General features: G+C 36.0%; 1 protein-coding gene across 4 annotated transcripts in view; it reads left to right on the forward strand.

Moving 5' to 3' along the window:
* Nucleotides 1–103: 103 nt before the first annotated feature.
* Nucleotides 104–21,020, forward strand: part of gramd4b (GRAM domain containing 4b) — a 27,421-nt gene continuing 6,504 nt past the window's right edge. For 2 of the 4 annotated variants that reach the window (XM_058767716.1, XM_058767717.1), the window contains exons 1-15: nt 104–408; nt 6,851–7,058; nt 8,756–8,879; nt 14,644–14,764; nt 14,907–14,968; nt 16,061–16,196; nt 16,997–17,022; nt 17,170–17,261; nt 17,656–17,747; nt 18,065–18,113; nt 18,209–18,280; nt 18,386–18,429; nt 18,919–19,028; nt 19,146–19,300; nt 19,818–19,835. In XM_058767716.1, the coding sequence (XP_058623699.1) occupies nt 380–408; nt 6,851–7,058; nt 8,756–8,879; nt 14,644–14,764; nt 14,907–14,968; nt 16,061–16,196; nt 16,997–17,022; nt 17,170–17,261; nt 17,656–17,747; nt 18,065–18,113; nt 18,209–18,280; nt 18,386–18,429; nt 18,919–19,028; nt 19,146–19,300; nt 19,818–19,835 (1,338 nt within the window). In that variant the 5' untranslated portion in view covers nt 104–379. The remainder of the gene's footprint in view (nt 409–6,850; nt 7,059–8,755; nt 8,880–14,643; nt 14,765–14,906; nt 14,969–16,060; nt 16,197–16,996; nt 17,023–17,169; nt 17,262–17,655; nt 17,748–18,064; nt 18,114–18,208; nt 18,281–18,385; nt 18,430–18,918; nt 19,029–19,145; nt 19,301–19,817; nt 19,836–21,020) is intronic. The other 2 variants (XM_058767719.1, XM_058767718.1) reach the window with 2 other exon arrangements.

Below are 21,020 nucleotides of genomic sequence, written 5' to 3' on the forward strand. Positions count from 1 at the left end.
ATATACTAATTTGAGCACATTTTACTTAGCACATTCACGAAGAAGGAAGATTTTGAGAGCGTTTCTATTTGATAAGAGACGACTGTCAATTATCGGCCCCTTTAAGAGCGTCTGTCGCTGTCATTGACGAAATTTCCTGGTGTGAAGTGAGTCTCGCTGGATATCAACAACAGATTGAAACGAACCCCAAATGATGGTGTTCCGTTTGCATGCGATTCTAATCTGCAGTAACGCTGGAAATAACATCTGACAGCTCAGGGAATCGCATCGGTAGATCAATGTGTCCGCTTGGGCATTTTACGCAGGGTTTCTCATCGAGCTGGTAGCAGGTGGCGACGACGGAGCGGGGCGAAGCTCGAATATTCATGCCTTCCTGTTAATGAAACTTAATTACGAATTCCGTGCAAGGTGGGTAAGAAAACTTTTTCCCCCTTTCTCGGTGTTAATCCCGCGGCGGGCGGGGCGCATGTTACAATGTGTCAGACTGAAGAAGCTATTGTTACATTGTTGTGTTCGAATTCGAATCCTCAAACTCATTTACAGCGCGAATGTGCCACATTGTTTGTAGTTTCGCACAGCTGCAGCTCGTTTTCTGTACACATGTTTATTTCACGGTTTTATTTAATATATTTTGTGGCTTAATGTGACAACCACCCCTTAGCCTCAAGACGAGGTAAGAAACGATTTCCAATATTTTGCACGCGCGCGAAAGCCGCCATTCTCCACAGCATCGATCTAGAAGATGTTTCGTAGTGACGAAGGGCTTTTAGGTCAAGGCATTAATCGGCAATCTATCGATGGTGCAACTGTGTCAACCCTCGATGTTTTATTGATGAGATCCAACTTGAACCACACGGTGAGGTGATGAAGATGCAGAACCCTGGAGCAGAATGCTTGGAAATAAAACGTGCTAATAAGAAGCTTGTTGATATTATTTAACTAGAGAGTGCAGTACACGAGGAAAAATGTATAAATGCGCAAAACATTGCTGACAGATAATAGGCTGCACGCTGCAGAGGGTATGGCAATAGGGGCGAATGGTGTTTAGAGAGAGGATGGGGGGAATGGAGATGTCTAACACAATGCCGGTGTCGAAGGAAGCACAGACGAGCAGCCTGACCGCTAAACTCGTTTTCAGAGTCGGGGAGAGTGAAACGAGAGTCGCTCGGTGGCCTCAGTACTGAGAAAGTAGTTGTGGTAGTCATGGTGTTTTCCTGTGATGTAATTGTAATGGGTGTTAATGTTAGAGTGGCATTTTGAATGGAGTGCAGCATAGAATCATAGTTTCAGAATGTTGTTGTTTTGTTTTCTATTGTAAAACAGACTTGTTAATTATACTTTCCCAGTTAATAGAGAGAACGTTCTCAGAACTGTGGTTAACACTAGCAAGGTTCTCACAAAGTTGCTTATTCCTGTGAAGTTCATGTTCTTTCAAAGTTATCTGGTCTTTAATAACATTTTGGGAATGTTAGCAAAAGCATTTATACGTTGTTTATGGAATGTTTTTCTGAAACTTTTTAGTTGGACATTTGTCTGAAGCCCAAAGTATACTTCAGATTTGGTGCAAACGCTTGGCGCATGCGTAGAGCCAAACACGCAGTCTTTCCATGGCCCTGTCCTAAATGGCATACGTCCTTGTGCACTTGTAAGCCCAAAGTATACTTGGACCATGTATACTCCATGCAACATCTACACGATGTCAGCAGGAGGGTCCAAGGACACCCATACATGCAACAGTTGGAGCAAGGTGAATGTTGCTGAGATAGAAGAGTCCACTAGGTGGTACTGTGCATAGGTCAAACTTGTCCATCTGCGGTTGAGTGTAGTTTAAAAGCTGTGCGAACATAGCTGCGCACAAGACAGAGCAGAATGCATCTGCGACCTAGATGCGCACTTCTGCCGAACCCACCATGAGGCGACTCCTCGGTAGACTTCTACTCAACAAAGGCCCTTTCCCAAATGGAACACTTCATGCGCACTTGTGGTCTTACGGACTTACAGTGGCAGTCGCATGCGTATGTCCGTTAAGTCCACAAGACTATAGGGTGTCTCATTCGTCATTTTTATGTTAAGAAAGGTGCTCGCAAGCGCCCCCCTTTGCGGCCGTGTGCGATCCACACTTCTGCCGAGCCCACACTGGGGTGAGCTCCGCAGTAGGCTTCTACCCAACAGTCATAGCGGCATTACGTCACGAAAGTGCGGGCTTGTGAGGGTTTAGGGTGCCATCTGGGACAGAGCCAAAGTATACTCCATTTGACGGACGTGAGCACTAGAAGGTTTAGTCCTTGTTCAGTGTCTGCAGTATCTCTCTCTCTCTAGAAGTCATCAATAAAAATATCACAACTCATCACAAGTGCTCGTTAGCGGAGCCATCTGTTTTTGTTAACGTCTCCAGTAGTTTGTTGTAGTTCTGTCTCAAGTTCTTTTTCCATTGTGAAACAATGGGCAATGTTGCCACCTTATGGATAAACTAATTAGTTAAAAAAAACTCAAGGCGCATGACTCCGAGCTAAGCGTATATTGTATGCGCGGTTAAAATAATGCGCTCTTTACGTGTGCACTATGCTGATGATACTATGTCGTGTAAAAACCAAAACTTTTTAAAAGTTATATTTATGGGCTTTGTAATGCCTTTAATGTGGTGGGGCGGTAGAGAGGAGACAGGAAAGCATTGGGCGGAGAGAGGGGAACAAGATCGTTAAAGGACCACGAGACTAATTGAACCTGGGTCGCCACAAGCACAGTTGCTTTACATATCAGCGCACTAACCATGAGGCTATCCGCACTGACAGGCCTTAAAAATTTGTATGTTACCACTTATGGTTCAGAAAACATTTAAAAGTAACATTCCCAGAATTCAGAAAAAAAATGTTTTTCATAACTTAATAGGAACATTAGCAAGGTCTTCTTAGAACACATTTTTATTAGCTGTGTTGTCAGTTAGATGATTATGTGATGGACACTGACTAAAAACCTGTACATCATTCCAGTCCTAAAAATTTAAAATTTAGAACCTTAATATTATCTCTCTTGCTCTGATTGGGTTTCTCTCAGTAGTATGAAGGAGTGTGAGATATAAAACCTGGAGTGATTACAGAATGCTTCGAGAGCGAATCGCTGTTGTTCCACTTGTTGGTTAAAAGGATATTTCACCAAAAAATTAATTCTTCTGCAAAAGATGACATTTTTAAAAATGTTGGTTACTAAATAGTTTTGTTGTGCTAAGATTTCAATGTCAAAAACACTTTTGACATTTCTCAAAATATTAATGTTCCACAAAAGAGTCATACAGGTTTGAAATGACATCAGAGTAAATGATGACGGAATGTGAATTTTTATTTGATGAACTATCCCTTCAAACAAATGTCAAGAATTCCCCGAACTTGTAGGTTGATTGTTGGTAGAGCTCCACCCAAAAGCTGTGCAGACTGGTGAGGAGTGGGAAAGTTAAACACATGCTCCACCCTGAACAAATCAAACTTGCTCAACCACTTGTGTCTCAAAACATTCTCCCGATTCTGTGTGTGTGTATGTATTTTTAATTTGACCATAAAATAGTCCATAAGACATGAATGCTGTGTTCCGAGTCTTCTAAAAAGTGTGCATGCAAACCCTATTCCCTTAAGATCATGTGTCATTTTTGGGCAAACTGTTCCATTAAAGAAGTTATTTTCTTACACTATGGAACATAAGAGTGTAAAGGATGTTTTTATTGTACTGTAGTCCAGGGCCCGTATTCTTAAAGATTCTAAGAATCCTCTCAGAGAACTCCTAATTTAGCTTAAACATTTCTAACTAGGAGTCTTAGCTTAAAAGTGATTCCGGACCAATCTGAGAGCAACTCTGAGCAAGAAAAAGGCAAAAACTTTTATCTTAGTGAGGAGGCGGGGCTGACCCCGTTGCTAGCTATGACACGATATGATTAGCCGATATGATTAGGAACTATACTCCCATTCTGGTGTAATAATCAAGGAAGTTTACTGCTGTAACCTGGCCGCAGCAGGCGCAGTGATATGCCACAGCAAGAACCACTCACATTTTCTTCAGGAAATGTACATATCTGTTTTTATACAGTCTATTTCCACATGCGCTGCATGATATCACTGCGCCTGCTGCGGCCATGTTACGGCAGCAAACTTCCTTGATTATTACGCCAGAATTGGAGTATAGTTCCTAATCATATCGGCCTAGAAAATCGCAACTTTTCATTTTCCGCCAGTCTTAGAAAAGAAAAATATCAAAACTCTTCGTCATTTTTGAACGCGATGCTACTGGTCTAATTGGATTCAATGATCTATGCTAAGCTATGCTAAAAGTGCTATCCCCAGACCCGGAGATCGGCTGAATAGATTACAAAACGGTAAAACTCAACTTATTAACTCTGGGGGAGTTGGAGAATGAGCCTATTTCCAAAAAAAGCGGAGTGTTCCTTTAAGACCTATTTTAAAGGTTAAGATGCTTTCTGAATTACTTTTTTCTTTACTAGGATCTTTTCTTTAATTTTAAGGGGGGAAACCCACATTTCTAAGAATTTTCTTAGAATTTTGTTACTAGGAGCAACTCTTAGCGCTAAGATGTTTCATGAATACGGGCTTACTGTAGTACTTTTTCCCAAGCAAAACTTTTGTATGAAGAGGACACAATTAGTTTTGAAGTTTAACTCCCTGTCAGAACTTCTCATAAAACGACGCGTTCTAATGAGTTAAAACATTGTAAATCTGACAAATCTAGACACGGGTGATAAATATCATCCGCTCGAGCTATTTTCCTTTCCCTTGTGTGAGCGGCATGAAACGTCTGCTTATTGTCAAAAAAAAGTCCCTTTCTAATTCACAGGATGCCAGACTCAGGCTGCTTAAGAACAAGACGGCTGGCGTTAAACCTCAGTCCTGTCATTATCATGTACAGCATGTTGTGTGAGCTCTGGAAGTGAAATTAGAACTCGGCTGGAGGTTTTGAGTGTCTAGGCACGCATACGGCCGCTTTGTTCCCAGGCCTGCTTTGTTTGCTGTAAGGTCAACTAACTGCAGGGAATGCAGAGTTTGGAACACCAATGGCATTATTTTGTACAACACCGTGGGCCTTTGGTTTCTGGAGAGATTTTTTGGATATATAATCCAGTCACATGTTGCAAAGCTGTGTTAGTGCTTCAGTCTCAGCATTCTCAGGGAATTTTTTTTTTATATGCACAAAGACATTTAAGACGTTGCCTGAGGAAGAGCACAATAGTTCATGACCTGTGTCTTTCCATGAGTTTAACAGCCAAATGTGCAGTTTCAATTAGGTGGCAATCAGCACATATTAGGATTAAATGGACAGACACCTCAAAATGATTTACTTGCCCTCATGTCGTTCTAAACCTGTATGACTGACTTTCTTTGAGGAACTCAAAAGGAAACAGTTTGAAGAATGTACTGGCTTCTTATTTCCAAATAGTTCAAATTAATGCTCAAAAATGATACAGAAGCACCATAAAAGTATTTTAAATGAGGTTCCTCAAACTTGTGCTTTCTTCTAAAGAAAGCTTTGTGGGAGTTATTGTTAACTAAAACTATTAAAATGTTTGGATTAATTTAAACTTTTCATATAATAAACCAATAAAGCTAAAATAAAATGAAATAAAATAAAAATATTAGATTACAACCTAAATAGAAATCAGAAATGTTTTCATAAGTTACTTTAAAATATTAAAAATACTAAAACTGATAAATATAAATTTAAAGATAAATATTTTTTTAAACATAATACTTTTAAATAAATTAAAAAACTAAGAAAAAATTACAAGCACAGAACGCAATTACTAAAAAAGTCAAATGAAAAGTAAAAAGATGAAAACAAAAAAGTTAATTTAAAAGTATGAATAAATGCTATAGTAAATTATACTAAAATAGCACTGGTGAGGATTATGATTATTTATTTATATATATATATATATAAGCACTGCACCTACATTAAAATTCTGGACAATACCAACAAGCCATAATTTTCTTAATGGTGTGGCTGATAACTATATCGGATAAATGGTTGATTTTAAACTTTGACACCATTTTGCCTAAATACAATTATTTAAAAAAAAGAAACACAATGAATGATGAATTTAGGCATCACAATGTAAAAAATTAGCTTGTACAATTAAATATCCAATATCAACCTATATGTACAATATTTACAGTCAAATCTTTTCAAAGAATCAGTTAATCCAGTTCACAAAAGCAGCCTAAATGATTATTTCAGAAATTGGAAGTCATACAGATTTGGAACGACATGGAGGCGAGTAACAATCACTTTTAGACTGGAGAAGTTTGAAATCAATGTCTGGTTTTCCTTATGCATCAAACCGTCACAGTCAGCTGTGTACAGGGGTCTCACTATGAGCCGAAACGACCGTGAGGTTCATGGGGCCTCTACCTCTGACCCACATACTGTACAGAACAGGGTCTTGTGCCACACTAGTTCGACATCAGCTGATTTCTTGGAGATTGTACCAATTTCTCACAGCCAGTTCAAGCAGTTCACAGTCCACAGGCCTCAATACTCGGTGCAGGGAGACTATTATTGTGAAAACGAGTGACTGTCAGTTGCACATTATTCCTGAGTCGATTTCTTTCACCAAGAATGGCTGGCTTTGTCTTACTCTACTGCTGGGTTTGACTTGGACAATAAGATGGCATACTAAATAAAGTCTGTAAATATTCATTTTATGCTACTTTTCTTTCTCACCGTGTGCAATTAAGAAATGAAAAACCAGAACTTGGTCTAAATGATAAAGATATATTTATCAATATGTATTGTGTAGTTGTGCAACATTTCTTCATTGCTGCAGTTTCAAAAGCTGCTTTTGTCCCCACAGGGTTGCCACCCGCCATGTTAAGATAAAGACACAGGTCTCTGTGTTGAACATGCTAAAGCGATTGGATAAGATAAGGTTCAGAGGACCGAAGCGAGATGAGTTCCTGGACCTTGCAGAGTCCCCCAACGCATCTGACAGCGAATGTAATGACGACGTCCCAGTAAAACACCGGAGCTCCATCAAAGAAACAGAAGAGCAGCGAGACCCTGTAAGTGACGTTTTTTTCATCTGTGGGAAATATCGAGGGAGAATCTGTCAGAAAGTGCTGAATGACTTTTGTTTTTAAAAATGTGGTTGTGGTGTTTGTCTCTGTAGAAAAATGTAGAGATGCGATAAGATTGTGAAAAATGGTTTTGTAACACCAGTCGCAGAAAGCCATTCAGTTGAACAAGAAATCATAATTTACTTAATTTCCAAATTTCTTCCCTGGCCTGAACCTCTTTTGTTCATTTTTCACATACGTGACAGCCCATCTATATTGTATTGTAAACAGAAATTAGTTCATAATTCTCAAATGTTTTAAACAAGTGGGTAGTTAGCTTTCACTCTTTTTACTGTTACAGTTAGTAAACATTGCATTTGTGGGGTTTTTTTTACCTTTTATAAAGTTGTGAATTTCTGTCAACTTTTCCCCGAAAATTTGGCTATCCAAAATTTAACATTTGATTTTATTCTGCTCAAATGAATGAAATGACTTGGAGGGAAAAAAAAGAAGGATTAATTAATTTTGCAAAACGAGATTCAAATATCCAAGCCAGTAAATTTACACAGAGTTCCTATCACTAATTCAGATCTGCTTATTCTGGTATATATTATTCTGTAACAATCCTAGATTGGTAAAATTGTCAAAATAAAAGTCCCATTCTTCATTTTTTTTTCATTTGAATCTCCTGTTTTGATGAAAATGTCATGTGAAATGAAATTGGTTGTGAATGTAGGCTAACATGCAATAGTTTCCCATAGACTTCATCTGTAAATGCATACCTAATATTTATTTATTTATAACTGTGGTTTTTATGTAGAAATGTGAATATCCATTAAATATTCCTTTGAGTTTTATGAACAGATACTCGGAGTAATATTATTAATAATAGTAGCAATTAAAAAAAACATTTATTCCAGTGACTCGCTTTCAGCCTGCATTTAGTTTCTGTTCTTTGCCTTGTATTAAGAGGCAAACATCCAAATTCCCAAGAGTTTCAGCCCAAACATCCATTTGCTTCAGTGTATTTCTTTCTGTATAAATGACCTCTTCCTGTTGTTGCAGCTGAGATTGCCCTCTGTCGTTCACATCTACAGACTTCACAGGCTCTAGTCTTAAAAACAATCTTTGTAAAGCTGCACTATCTTTTCCTGTGGTCATTTGTTTCGGACGCCACCCTGTGTTTTGCACTGACCTTTAGTGTTTTGCATGACATTTTTCAAGAAAAGAACTGATTGGAATCCAAGTTCAGACAAAATGATGTTATTACGGGCTTTTATATAGGGTGGCCTCGTCCAAGCACATTTTCAAAGAAATTGCATTTGCTGCACCTAATTTGATAAGCGCAGGAAAGCTCACCTAAGAGATCTGCTGTGTCTCTGTGAGCTCGTGAGCTGGTCACTATGGTTACAGCTGCTGCTCTGGCGTCCGGTTGGTGACTAGAGCCGTGATTTGTCCAATCCTGGTTATGCTGAACCTCTGTGAAGACGATGCTGTAATGTCTCTGGCAGGCTGGAGCCACAGATGCTAATGGGCTCTCATTTATTAGACTGTAACGTGGCCATATTCAGTATTGTTTGATTTATAGAGAATGTCCATTAGATGATCATTCTGATGTTTAATTGAACCTTAACAGCTATTTAATGTTGTCATTGCTGTGAACCTTTATGAACTTCTAAGCTTCTCATATTTTCTGTTTCCAGGCTGGTTCAGGGACTCCCACCATGTCTGCTGCTCCCATCCAAGACTACAAGATGAGTGATGCCGACCGACTCAATGAGGTCAAAGGTCACCTGGAGATAGCCTTACTGGAAAAGCACTTTCTTCGTGAGTAATTTCCACAGCATCCTTATTTCACATGGTTACGTCTTTCTCCTCAGATAAACATCCTGCTCTGTTGCTGGTTTTTTTTTCTGTCAGATTTTATAGCCTATCGTGGCGCCATTGTCGTTTGAGCCATTGTGCTATAAGTTCTTATTCTGTCTGCATGATAACTGTCATGAGACTGGTTGCGTTGACAGTGGACTCAACGAAAGTGAAAGTGAACAGTGATTCTAATAAAGGTTAGAGGCCACTTTCAGCAAATCGGTTAGAACGTCCAGGCTGATTTTACATTACTAATTAATATTCATGAGCCAGGCTGTGACTTTATTTTAATAAAAAAATAATATAATTGTATTAAAAATACATACAGTATAAAAATTGTATTATAAAAATAAAATATCAATCTAATTTTGTAAAAAATGTATACACATAATACATAATCTTTATAATTCTAAATATTCAAGTATATAATTTTATTAAAGTGTATTATAATTATAATTGTTGTAAATATTTGCTTTTAAGGCAAAGACGCTACAGGCTAAATTTTTTTTTCAAAAACATTTTTGAGATGTGCTATTTTGCTTTCATAACTTTGTTTTTTGTTTGTTATACTCAATTTTTATACTGTTTGTATGGAATCAAGCTATTATATTATATGAACGTGTTTGATAGAAACAGCTCTTCAGGAAAAAGTGATTTGTCCTCTCAGGCCTGCAGATCTGTAATATATCACGAGCTAAATAGGCGATCGCTCACGGTGTGTGTCGGTTTATCTCCCTGAGCAGTGCAGTGAGATCACTCTCATTAATGCTGGAGCTGCATGCACCTTACAGCGATAAACCCACCAGTTCTACTGCTGATCCTCTGACCTGTACCACTTCTCAATTAGTGAGACTGTCTGAAGCAGAGATTAGTTCTCCACTGGGGTTCACACACACACACACACACTGGTTCTCATATTTTATGGGGACTCTCCATATAGCCATAATGTTTTTTTATACTGTGCAAACTTTATTATCCCCTTACCCTAACCCTACCCCTAATGCATAAAATATTATGCATTTTTAGATCATTCTGTATGATTTATAAGCTGTTTTCCTCATGGGGGCCAAAAAATGTGACGAAATTGACTGGCATTACTATGCTAGTGGGGATATTTGGTCCCCATGCTGTAACATAGGGAATACCAGGACACACACATATAACAGATCCAGCATACATTTGTTTTTTTTTGGAGAGGTATCACTTTTTCTTTGTCTGTTTGAATATTTTTTTTATTTTTTCTCTCCAGATTGTTGTTGCATGATATTATCTTGTTCACCACATGATAATTCAATTACCCTGTTCATTATATGGGCTTAAACAGAACATTAGATGTGTATTACGAGGTTGGGAGTGTCTCGTCTATTTTTAGAGCCTATGTTTGTATTTGTATGTGTGTGTGTATGTGCTCATTGCCCTCAAGCACTTCAATACTGGAAAGCAGCAAAAGGTCAGATCGGGACTGCCAAACTGTTGCTGCCCATAAAAGCAGACTGGACTTATTAATAGTTTGTTATACAACTGAAGCCTCCCTATTTTAGAAAAAAACACAAAACTTGATGAATCACTGTCTTTGAGTTCGCAAGAGAGCTTGGAGGTGATTCAAAGCAGTGCTTCAGGTTTATGAGATGATGTAAGAGTTTTGTAACCTCTTTTGTGCTTTTTTTCACATCTGAACTGTCCTGTAGATCAGTGCGTTGTGACCCAAAAATGGATCACAGATCTATGATAGGAACAGTAGAAAAAAAGACAATGGTAAATGTAAATAAGAAGATCCACATAACCATATAATCCAAATTTATATATTTTAATGTGTGTGTACATTTTAGTGGCCATATATTTCACTGCTCAATAATGCTGTCAAACGATTAATCGCATCCAAAATAAGAGATTTTGTTTACATAATGTATGTGTACTGTGTATATTTATGTATATATAAATGCACATACATGCATGTGTATATATTTCAGAATTTTTTTTTTTTATATTAAATATTTATTTATAATATAAATCATATGTAAATATAGACATGTAAATATTTTCAAAATATATACTGTATGTGTGTGTATTTATATATACATTTATATATACATTAAATATACACACAAAACACACACACATTGTGTAAACAACAACTTTTATTTTGGATGCGATTAATTCCAGAAAACGGTGTATTGCTTATTAACAGTTCCGATCATAAAGCTAAGTCCAAAGAGCTCTTAAGCAGTGATCTTGAGTAGCATGAATCTTAAGATGTTGGTATAGTGGCCAGTAACAAACAGTTATAAGATCATGAGGCAGATCTTCATGCTTCTCATCCTTCATGTCACTGTTCTTGGATCATATGACGTGACCGCTTTGGAAGCTGCAGCTGTCTCCGTTTTACAGTAGAGTCGTGTTGACAGCTATTGACTCCCTCCTCAGTCAGAATATAATACAAATATACACGTTGTCAATTATGAAGGGCATTCATTGCAGTATTTCTCACACTAATGTTAATCAGATGACTGTAGCTTTGGTTTTGTGTAGCCTCCACTATTGTGTCCATGGTCTTTTTGGCAGAGGCTGATTGTGCAAAGGATGCTGTCAGTCAGAAAGGCTTTCATATGCTTAATTGCTTTGATGTAGATGGGCCTTTAGATGCCATCTTTTTTTCAAGCCTTTTCTGCTTTACCAAGTTAGTGTGAACTGAGGCCCAAGTTTCCTGTGTCGGCCAGACAGCAGCACACAGCTTTAGTGAAGAAAGGAATCTGGCAAATGCAATGAACATGTCTTTATCAAGCCATAAAAATGTTGTTTACATTTCTCATTCCTTCCCCATAGTTACTGCCTGAACAGTGTGATGAGTTAATTATGCAATTCCATTATCATTTAATAACTGACATAAAGAAATCTGAGTTTATTTATATAATCAAAAAATAAAATTATTATAATCAAATGTTTTTATATATATATATATATATATATTCCCTCTCCCCCCACACTCTCTTTGGTGCTACTATTGGCACAGAAAATGACACCCTCACCTCGAACCTGAGTGTAAAAGTAGCCAAAGTACAGTGTGACTAAGCAGCTCCTTAATGTTTAAACACCTATTTTGTTGCACTGAGGTTTTATTACATTTCCCCGTTGACCTGCGGGTTGTTAGTTTACAGTTAATCACCCTTACGTTTACAGTAAGTGCTGTTTGAGTCCAGTGTCTCATGATCTGTACTTTGCAACAAAAATATGTTTTGAGCTTCAAGCATGGCAAGGATTAATAACTGCTTACATGATTATTTCTGCCACATTTCACAGACTGTAGAAAGTGAGGTTGCGTACCAGAGCGTACAAAGCTCACACAATAGCACAAATCTAGCAAATGTTCCCAAAAGGATTATTCATGTAAAGCTCCTAAACATTGCACAAACTGTAACAGGAGATTAGGACTTCTGTAAGTGTTCTGTGATTAATTATTTTACATATTATAAAATAAGCATGTATATGAATATGTGTGGTTTCTCATAACATCTATTTCTGTGATGTTTTAAGCCTTGTACAGTGTTTTTTTTTTTTTTTTTTTTTTTTTTTATATAAACGTTTACAGCAGTTTTGAATTTATTTTTTGTTTGTTTGTTTTTTGGTCCATGTTATGTTTTTGTTCTTTATTTTCTGTTTTGTTTTTATGAGTTTGTTTTTTGTTACGTCTGTGTGTGTTTAATACATTTTAATAATTTCATTTTTGTTTTTTGTTGTTTTGGTAAATGTTTGTTTGTTTTTTGTTTGTTTGTTTTTTTGTTAGATGTGTGCGCGTGTGAAAATGTGTGCAGATTATATATAAGCATGGTCATAAATGTCTTTATTTTCAGCTTATTACATTACATTTAGATAAACTGAAGAGTCATATCTTTTTCTCATTACACAACTTATCACAAAATATATATCACAGTCTTTTAAATTATTATACTAATAAAAATTGTGGCATCCAGCTGGAAAAAATGTAAATTTGCATGCTTTTTAGTTGCTTAACCCACTGAACAGGCTGTTAAGTGAAGCAGCATATGAGAGATTAGATTAGGCTAAAAATATTCATTTGTCTATTGTTTTAACATTGTGAAACAGCTTGTTGACCGCTAGCTCCGGGTTTAGCGACTGCCCCTGGGGTCTGCACTGATCATCTGGATTCAGATGTCTTCTCTTTAGCACACCTGCCCTCGAGTCAGCGGCAGGGGGTCTTTATCATGACTATAGCGCCTCAGCGGGAGACGCAGGAACTGCTGAATTATAGATGAAGATGGGCTTGTGTTCCAGGCAACCTTGAAGCAGGTATTGTATGCGATAGAGGGCAGGTGGAAAAACTACTCGTTGTGTTTGTGCATGAGAGTCGAGAGGCTGAAAGGTGTTTTCAGAAAACGTACTGTGAAGGTGTTTTTTAGGAGTGTTACAATATATTTTACCTTTTGTTAGACAAAGAACAATCTGTCCTGCACTGTTTTTCACATCCTCCTCTGGCTGTTCTGCTGAGCGTCCTGTCCTGTGAGACCGCATAATTTAGTGTCATCTTTGCGATGTTATTGGTCTTGTGTAGGCCTTGTGTAGCCCTGCAACTACAGGATTCTGCAGAAAGCACAACGGGTTTCCACAGAATTTGAATTCTGTTTTTGGCCGAATGGCAAACATCTCTGTTACTGTCATGTTTAGTCATTAGCTTTTTCTTATTATGACAGCATATTGAAAGGGTTTTGATTAAGTGTAATTTAAAGTGGTAGGAGACCAGCTCTTTGTTTTCTGAGTGACGAATGCGCTCTGGCTGGACTCTGATTAATATTTGTTGTGTACAGAGATTTATTCTTTTTACGGTATTTTAAAAATGCTTTCAGCAGCTTTAAATCTTTTTTTTATTTTTTTTTTATTTTTTTTTTTTTTCCTTGATTTTGTTTTGGTTAATGTTGTTGGTTTTGTTTTTTATTTACTTTTTTTTTTTTTTTTTTTTTTTTTGTATGTTTTTTCTTTTTTATGTTTTAATGTTTATATATATATATATATAATTTTTTTTTTTTTTTTTTTTTTTGACTTATTTTGTTTTGACCCCTACGGGCTTATTCATTTTTCATGTTGTTGTTTTTTCGGTTTGGTTCAGTTTGGTTTCATTTTGTTTGCTTTTGTGCTTTTTGTTTTCATGTTTTTTGGAAATGTGCTGATTATAGTGTTGTACCACCATCATCATCATCATCATCATCATGAATGCATATTTTATTTTTAACTTTTGTTATATTTGGATGTTGATATGATCAAATTATGTCTTATACAGCAGAAATAATTGTCAGATACTGATCTCAGATCAATTTTATAATGGTGCTTTCATCACTCTGCAGTCTTTTCATAGATATAAAATCAATATTTCATTTGTTTGTTTGTTTGTTTGTTTGTTTGTTTGTTTTATATGCAGAGGCATATAATAAGCAATATAAAGTGACACTTAGCCAGTCATCATTGCAAAATAAACCTGAAGAGGTTGATGCAAGATTTTGATCATGGTGTCAGGGTTTATTTTGCAACAATCAGCTGGCTAATCTTTCTTTCACTTTTGTATTCGATTTCTGTGACAAAGGAACCTCAAGCATGCTGAACATTTCCAGTGAAACCACGCCACTGCTGATTTATGTTTCCTGAAGTAAACGGCAGTCTCTTCAGTCTTTCAATCATGCATTTAAACAAACTATTTTTCTTTGTGTATTGCCCACAGAGGAGGAGTTGAAGAAGCTCAGAGATGAGACAAATGTCGAGACTCTGAAGCAGGAGTTGGAGAAAGAGAAATCGAAAAGAGTCGATCTTGAGCAGAAAATGAATGAAATTCTCAGATCCAGGTATGAGAGGTGATGCTCTTCCACAGTAAAGTTTCCAAAATGTAGCCGAACTACATTTGGCTACATTATGTTCCGTTTTAGTTACTTGTGTATTTATTTGTTGTTAATACTGCAAGTAAAGCAATATGTGTGCTTGGTCCAGACTAGAAGATTCACCACCACCTCCACCTCCAAAACCACAAGTCACTTCTGTCAATGGAACAGGTAAAGCTCGGTTCATGTAGTTGAGAGACTCACTTGCACATTCATATGGAAATTTTAATCTCTAAAAGCTATACGTTATCATTTTCACTTTTGCCTGTTGTTGTTTTAACCCCCACAGGATTATTCATTATTCATGTTGTTGTTTTTTTCAACACATTCGTCTCTCTTATTCTCTAACAAATTACTAATATGCACATAGACTATTTAGCAAAGTGAAGCTACATAAGGTGAAAGATTTTTATATACACGGTATTATTCGAAAATGAACAACTAAGTGACGATACAATAAGTCTTATACCTGAGTAACAAAAATAATATGCATTATATTGTAATATGCATAAAATGCAGGCTTTTTTTGGTGAATGTATTGAGTGGTCCAAAACATGATCATGTGTCTAGACCTAAATAAGATGTCTTTGTGTTTCATCTGGTTTTGAGAGTGACACATTTGGCTTTACTCTTGGTGTGGGTGTGTGTGTTCTCACATAGAGATGGTTTGGATGTGTGTTATGTAATTACTAGCTGTGGACACGCAGTCCTTCATTCAGAATAATCCGGATTCATCAACATTAGAACGAGAAGAACAAATTGAATTGCAAACACACCTGTTCTGCCTGAAATTGTGTGGCGGTTTTGTACTGTGTGGCTAAGAACACTTAGTTAGTGAATGAGAACCAGTGTCCTTATTCTGTAGTTCATTTGAGGAGCATGATTATAATTTATCCATCACTTCAGCTGATTGACAGGATTTAGCTTTTGGCAGTTGCTTTCATTCATGCTTCAGATATTTTGTCGAATTTTGTATGCAGCAATCATATTTAATTTTACCTGTAATTAAACATCCCCAAAAAAGGCCAAACCAGGCTTCCTTTTCATTTGGACACCATTCTTAAAACCTAAATATCTCTCTGCACTAGAAGTGTCACTTTCTGTGAGCAGTTTTTTTTAGTGCAGTGTTTTTTTTTTTTGCATGAAATGAATGTTTGTGGTAATGCACAATTTGATTTCTGACAATATTAGTCATTCTAGGTAGTAGATGCTCATGTTTTGAATCTGTTTAATTGAAGTGTTGCTCTGTTTGTGAACTGATAGGGGACAAACAGAAGGAAACCTTAACCTCTCGACTGTGGAAATGGCTCTATGAGCGCTTTGGTGTTTATATAGAAGATTTCCGCTTTCAGCCCGAGGAAAATACAGTCGAGACTGAGGAACCACTAAGTGCTAAAAGGTAACCGACCCAAACAAAGCCTCCTTCGGTTTGTTTAGATTAATAATTTACAGGTTTTGAATAAAGGTTGAACAGAGAACCATTCAAGCCATGGATGGGTCATTCTAGTTATATTGTGCTCTGTAATTTATGGTGTATTTTAAGGAAGTATTTTTATGAGAAAGGTACACTAGACTGAAACAAAAATGAACCCTGGACAGACACATTCCATTCATTTTATAATATAATAAAATTAAATTATATTTATATATTTCAGTGTTTTTTTTGTTTGTTTTTTTTTTTTATTAAAAATGAAAGATACGTGGGGGAAAAAATTAAATTTAAGAAAAAAATTTAATTAAAAAATTTCCAAGAAAGCAAGTTTGCTTTAAAACTTTTTATTAAATAAATTGGAATAGTAAATTTGAGAATTGAATAATTTATAATTCAGTTAATTTTGGGTTGGTTTTTTTGTTTGTTTTTTTTTTTGTTTTTTTTAATGAAAAGAAAACTAACAGATTTTGTCCAATATATTCAGATGTATACATGGAATCATAAAAATGTGCTCCATAATTGCAATGACGCAGGTTCCATTTTAAAGCTGGGGTGATTTAAAAACCCATTTTTTTTCAATCAGACTTTTTTGTTTTTATACTTTTATATTGTATATTTTAGCAAAGTGTTGAGATGTGTAGGACATTCAGCCTCTACTATAGTCATCCCAGCTTAGACTCTCAATTTTCATGCTATTTCTGGCTTTATAATTTCACCCTCCCAACGGATCTCATTAAATAATTAATTTTCTTTTCTCCTCTTTGCAGATTAACTGAAAATATGAGACGACTCAGTGAGTGTTTTCATTCTGCATCCCAGAAAAACTCCTCCAAGCCATAGCATTAGATATTTTAACCGATTTCAGCCCCATTTTAATTCCCAATTAGCCTCTGTTTTAATTCCCATCACCTCATGAAACTGAATGTGTGTGTGTTTTCAGAACGAGGTGCTAAGCCTGTAACTAACTTCATGAGGAACCTTTCTGCCTTATCCAGCTGGCACTCTGTCTACACGTCAGCCATCGCCTTTATTGTGAGCAAGACTCACACAAACCCCTCAAACACTATTCATCACTGTTTATCATGTTTATGTAGCCACCCTGTCCAAAGTGTCTGTTTTACTACCATAATGAAAACGAATAAAACATGTCACCAAGCTCATTATTATCTGTACATCACCAGACACGGAAAAGCCCTGCCTCAGGTTAAAGTAATACATTAACATGACCAGGTACACCGTTTAATGTTTAGTAGGTCAGTGTGATAAATGTTGGGTAATCTTAAAATACAAAAGTGTAGATGACTAGTGCCACCACCTTTTTTTTTTTTTTCCTTTTTTTCCTGTATGGTGGCTGACATGGTTTTAACATGGCCTTGACATGCCATCCTTCATTTTAATGTCTTCTTCCCTCTCATCTTTTCCACAGATCTATATGAATGCTGCCTGGCATGGCTGGGTTATTCCCATGTTTCTATTTTTAGCCATTCTCCGGTTGTCCTTGAATTACCTCATAGCAAAGTACGTCCAACATAATCTATCACTGGTTCAATTCACAACTAGTTCACAAACCCATGTGCTAGTTGAATGGCATTATAATTATAAATCTCTTGAATTATTATTTAGCCTAAAATGATTTATTAAAGGCAGTTAACAAATCATTTAAAAAGAGATGTTGAAATTTATTTTTTGCTATTGCATTTAAAATGTAACAGTTTCTTTTTTTTTTTTTAAATGTAAAAATGGGCTTCAAACTATTTATTTATTTTAATTTTGCTTTGTTTGTGAATTATACATACTAAAACTGTTCTTTTCTGGGTTTTTTTGTTTTTTTTTAGAGGTTGGAGGATACAGTGGAGCATTGTGCCTGAGGTCTCCGAACCAGTGGTAAATCTGCCTCATTTCGAATCTTTAACATCATTTTATTACAGTATTTCTTGGGGGGAAAAAAAACCCTCAATGCTTTGTTTTTTTTTTATTAGGAACCTCCAAAGGAAGATCTTACAGTCTCAGAGAAGTTTCAGTTAGTGTTGGATGTTGCACAGAAAGCACAGGTAAGAGATTTGTAGCCTTGTTCTAGCTGTGATGGTGTAATACAGACACCTTTTGCTTTGCTTCACACATAAAGCTGTTGACGCACAAGTGATGTGTTTTCACAGAATCTATTTGGAAAGATGGCAGACGTATTGGAAAAGATTAAAAAGTGAGTATGTTAGATATTGAGATGTGGGAACAGGTGGTATGACTGTGTAATGGTTGAGACGTCATTCGGTTCTGCTTTAAATTTTTTTGAGCTGATTCATTACAAACTTTTTATCTTGTGTATTAACAGTATTTTTCCATTATTTTATTTAATGTTCCAAATTCCAAAAAAAAAAAAAATTAAATGAGAGCAAGTCTCATTTCATTTTCTAATTGACTGGATTACTTAATTTTTTTGTAAAAATATTTTGGCTTTACTTTCACTATTGTGAAAATAAATACTATTATGAAATAGATTGTAATGTTTATGTAATGAAATTTTATATAAGTTCATATAAAATGAAAATAATATAGAATATGCATACCATGATATTGATAAGATTTTGATAGTACTGCCCTGTTAAAAGGATGTTTAATTACATATATATTTACATGCATATATGTACTGTGTTTATGATTGTGTTGCATTTGAATGTGTGTTTCATTGCAGCCTGTTCATGTGGGTGCAGCCTGAAATTACACAGAAACTGTATGTTGGTTTGTGGGTGGCCTTCATCGCTTCCTGTTTGCTGCCATATAAACTCATGGGCTTCATGATTGGTGAGAAATTCAGTTTGACGCGTGATGACAACTTCAGTTTTGTTGTCTTTTGAGCGGGGGGGTGGCTCAAGTCTCAAGTCTCTAATTTTCATCTGTTGTTATATGCAATATTTGTAGGTGTCTATGCTGGCATCAAATTCTTCATCATCGACTTCATCTTCAAAAGCTGCCCCAAACTGAGGGACAAGTATGACACACCCTACATTGTATGGACCAATTTACCCACAGACCCACAACTGAAAGAGCGTAACAATGCCACTCTGAGCAGACGGGTGAGTGAAACTGTGCGCGTATGCGGTCATTGTTCCCATTCGAAAATCTTGTAAAATATTAATCCTGATTCCTCTTTGTCTCTTTGTGAGGAGGAACTCGTCAGTTATGACTGAAAATGAGCAATGACTTCCTCTTGTAGTTAGTAGCCTTCATTTAACTAAGATACAACTCCTGTTCAAGAGTGACTTGGCCAAGATGGCAATAAGAATATGCAGTAACATATGTTACTATATATTACATAGGATTAGAGTTTATATAGAATAAGAGTTTTACCTTGGTACTAGTAACATACATCTCAGATCAGTTAAATATAATGCCAAATGAGATTTTAAAAGAAATAATCTAACAAAAAATAATAAACAAAATTGAGGAAAGATCAAGATATAAAGGTGTCTGCATGATTATTTAAAAAAAAAAAAAAATCAGGCAACAGAGGATACAAAGTTAATTAATGGTAGGATTTTGGTTTGTGTGATGGTCTGTCACATGTTTATTCTGTTATTTTTCCTCTCTCAGCTGTCTGGGTTTGAAAAGGTAGGGATCTAGTGTGGCCTTTGGTTTGACAACAGTGCCTGTGTTTGCCACCAATGGCTGGTCCTGCGTATGTGTGTTTATATGTGTGTGTGTGTGTTGTCAGGAATATGCAATATGACCATGAAAACATCTGTTGGCAATTGGATCAAAAACTGTTGATTTCATAATGCATCTTCTCACTAATTTGTCCAAAAAGTCAACAAGAATGTAAAGAAAAATACCAAGATGTTTTTGATCCATCGTCATCAGACAGATAGTGTAGATATACTGTGTGTGTGTGTGTGTGTGTGTGTGTGTGTGTGACATGCAGGGTTTATATCTGGGAGTTTCTCTGCTGTAGTATACTATAGTATAGTGTAGTATAATAGGCCTAATAGTATTTTGAAGCAGTGACTACATCAGAGAAGTCAAGCTTTCACACATACCTATTTTAGCAACTTTATGGAGACATTTGTTGAGAAATAAAAGGAAACAATCATCTCTGTATTCATACACAACTTTCAGATTTTTTTCCACATGATTATATAAATGTCTTGTGTAGGTGGCTAGAAACTCTGAAAAGCTTGGCTCTTCTGGTGTTGCCACAATATCATTTTTAATTAAGCTAGTTTACAGTTGCTTAAGTAGAGATCAGATTAATTATATTAGAAATTAAATATGCATTTACTTTCAGTATGATTGTTATTTAAGTAATGTTGGATCCAGGTTTTTGTCATGTTTGAGCGCTGGCCTTGAATAAGCTGCATTTTAGTCAAGTTGTCAGAGTTAGTCAGCGTTTCTTTTACAGATGTTGTATTTGCAGACAAGTCAAATCTATGCACGATGAAGAATAGTTTTCTGCAAATATAAGGGTGTTTCTTTAACTGTGGCCACTTGACTTGTATGTTTAGCAAATAGTAGCTTATATAATTTTTCTACCAACAAATTAGACATGCATTGATTAACAGGAGTTTTTACATAATTGATGTATAAAACGGCTTTTTGTTCTTTATATTAGTAGTAGTAGTATTTGTATTACTGTTAGTAAGACAAATAGATGTTAAAAAACATTTTTTTTTCAGTCTTTTCAGGATAATTTTATCAGTAGTAGTAATAATAATAATAATAATGTATCAAGGATTTCACTTTAAATTGTATTAAAAATATTTAAATGTATTCCAACAACAATAATTTTAAATCTTTATT

Source organism: Onychostoma macrolepis, chromosome 25 (genome assembly GCF_012432095.1).
Source record: "Onychostoma macrolepis isolate SWU-2019 chromosome 25, ASM1243209v1, whole genome shotgun sequence".
Classification (NCBI taxonomy): Eukaryota; Metazoa; Chordata; class Actinopteri; order Cypriniformes; family Cyprinidae; genus Onychostoma; species Onychostoma macrolepis.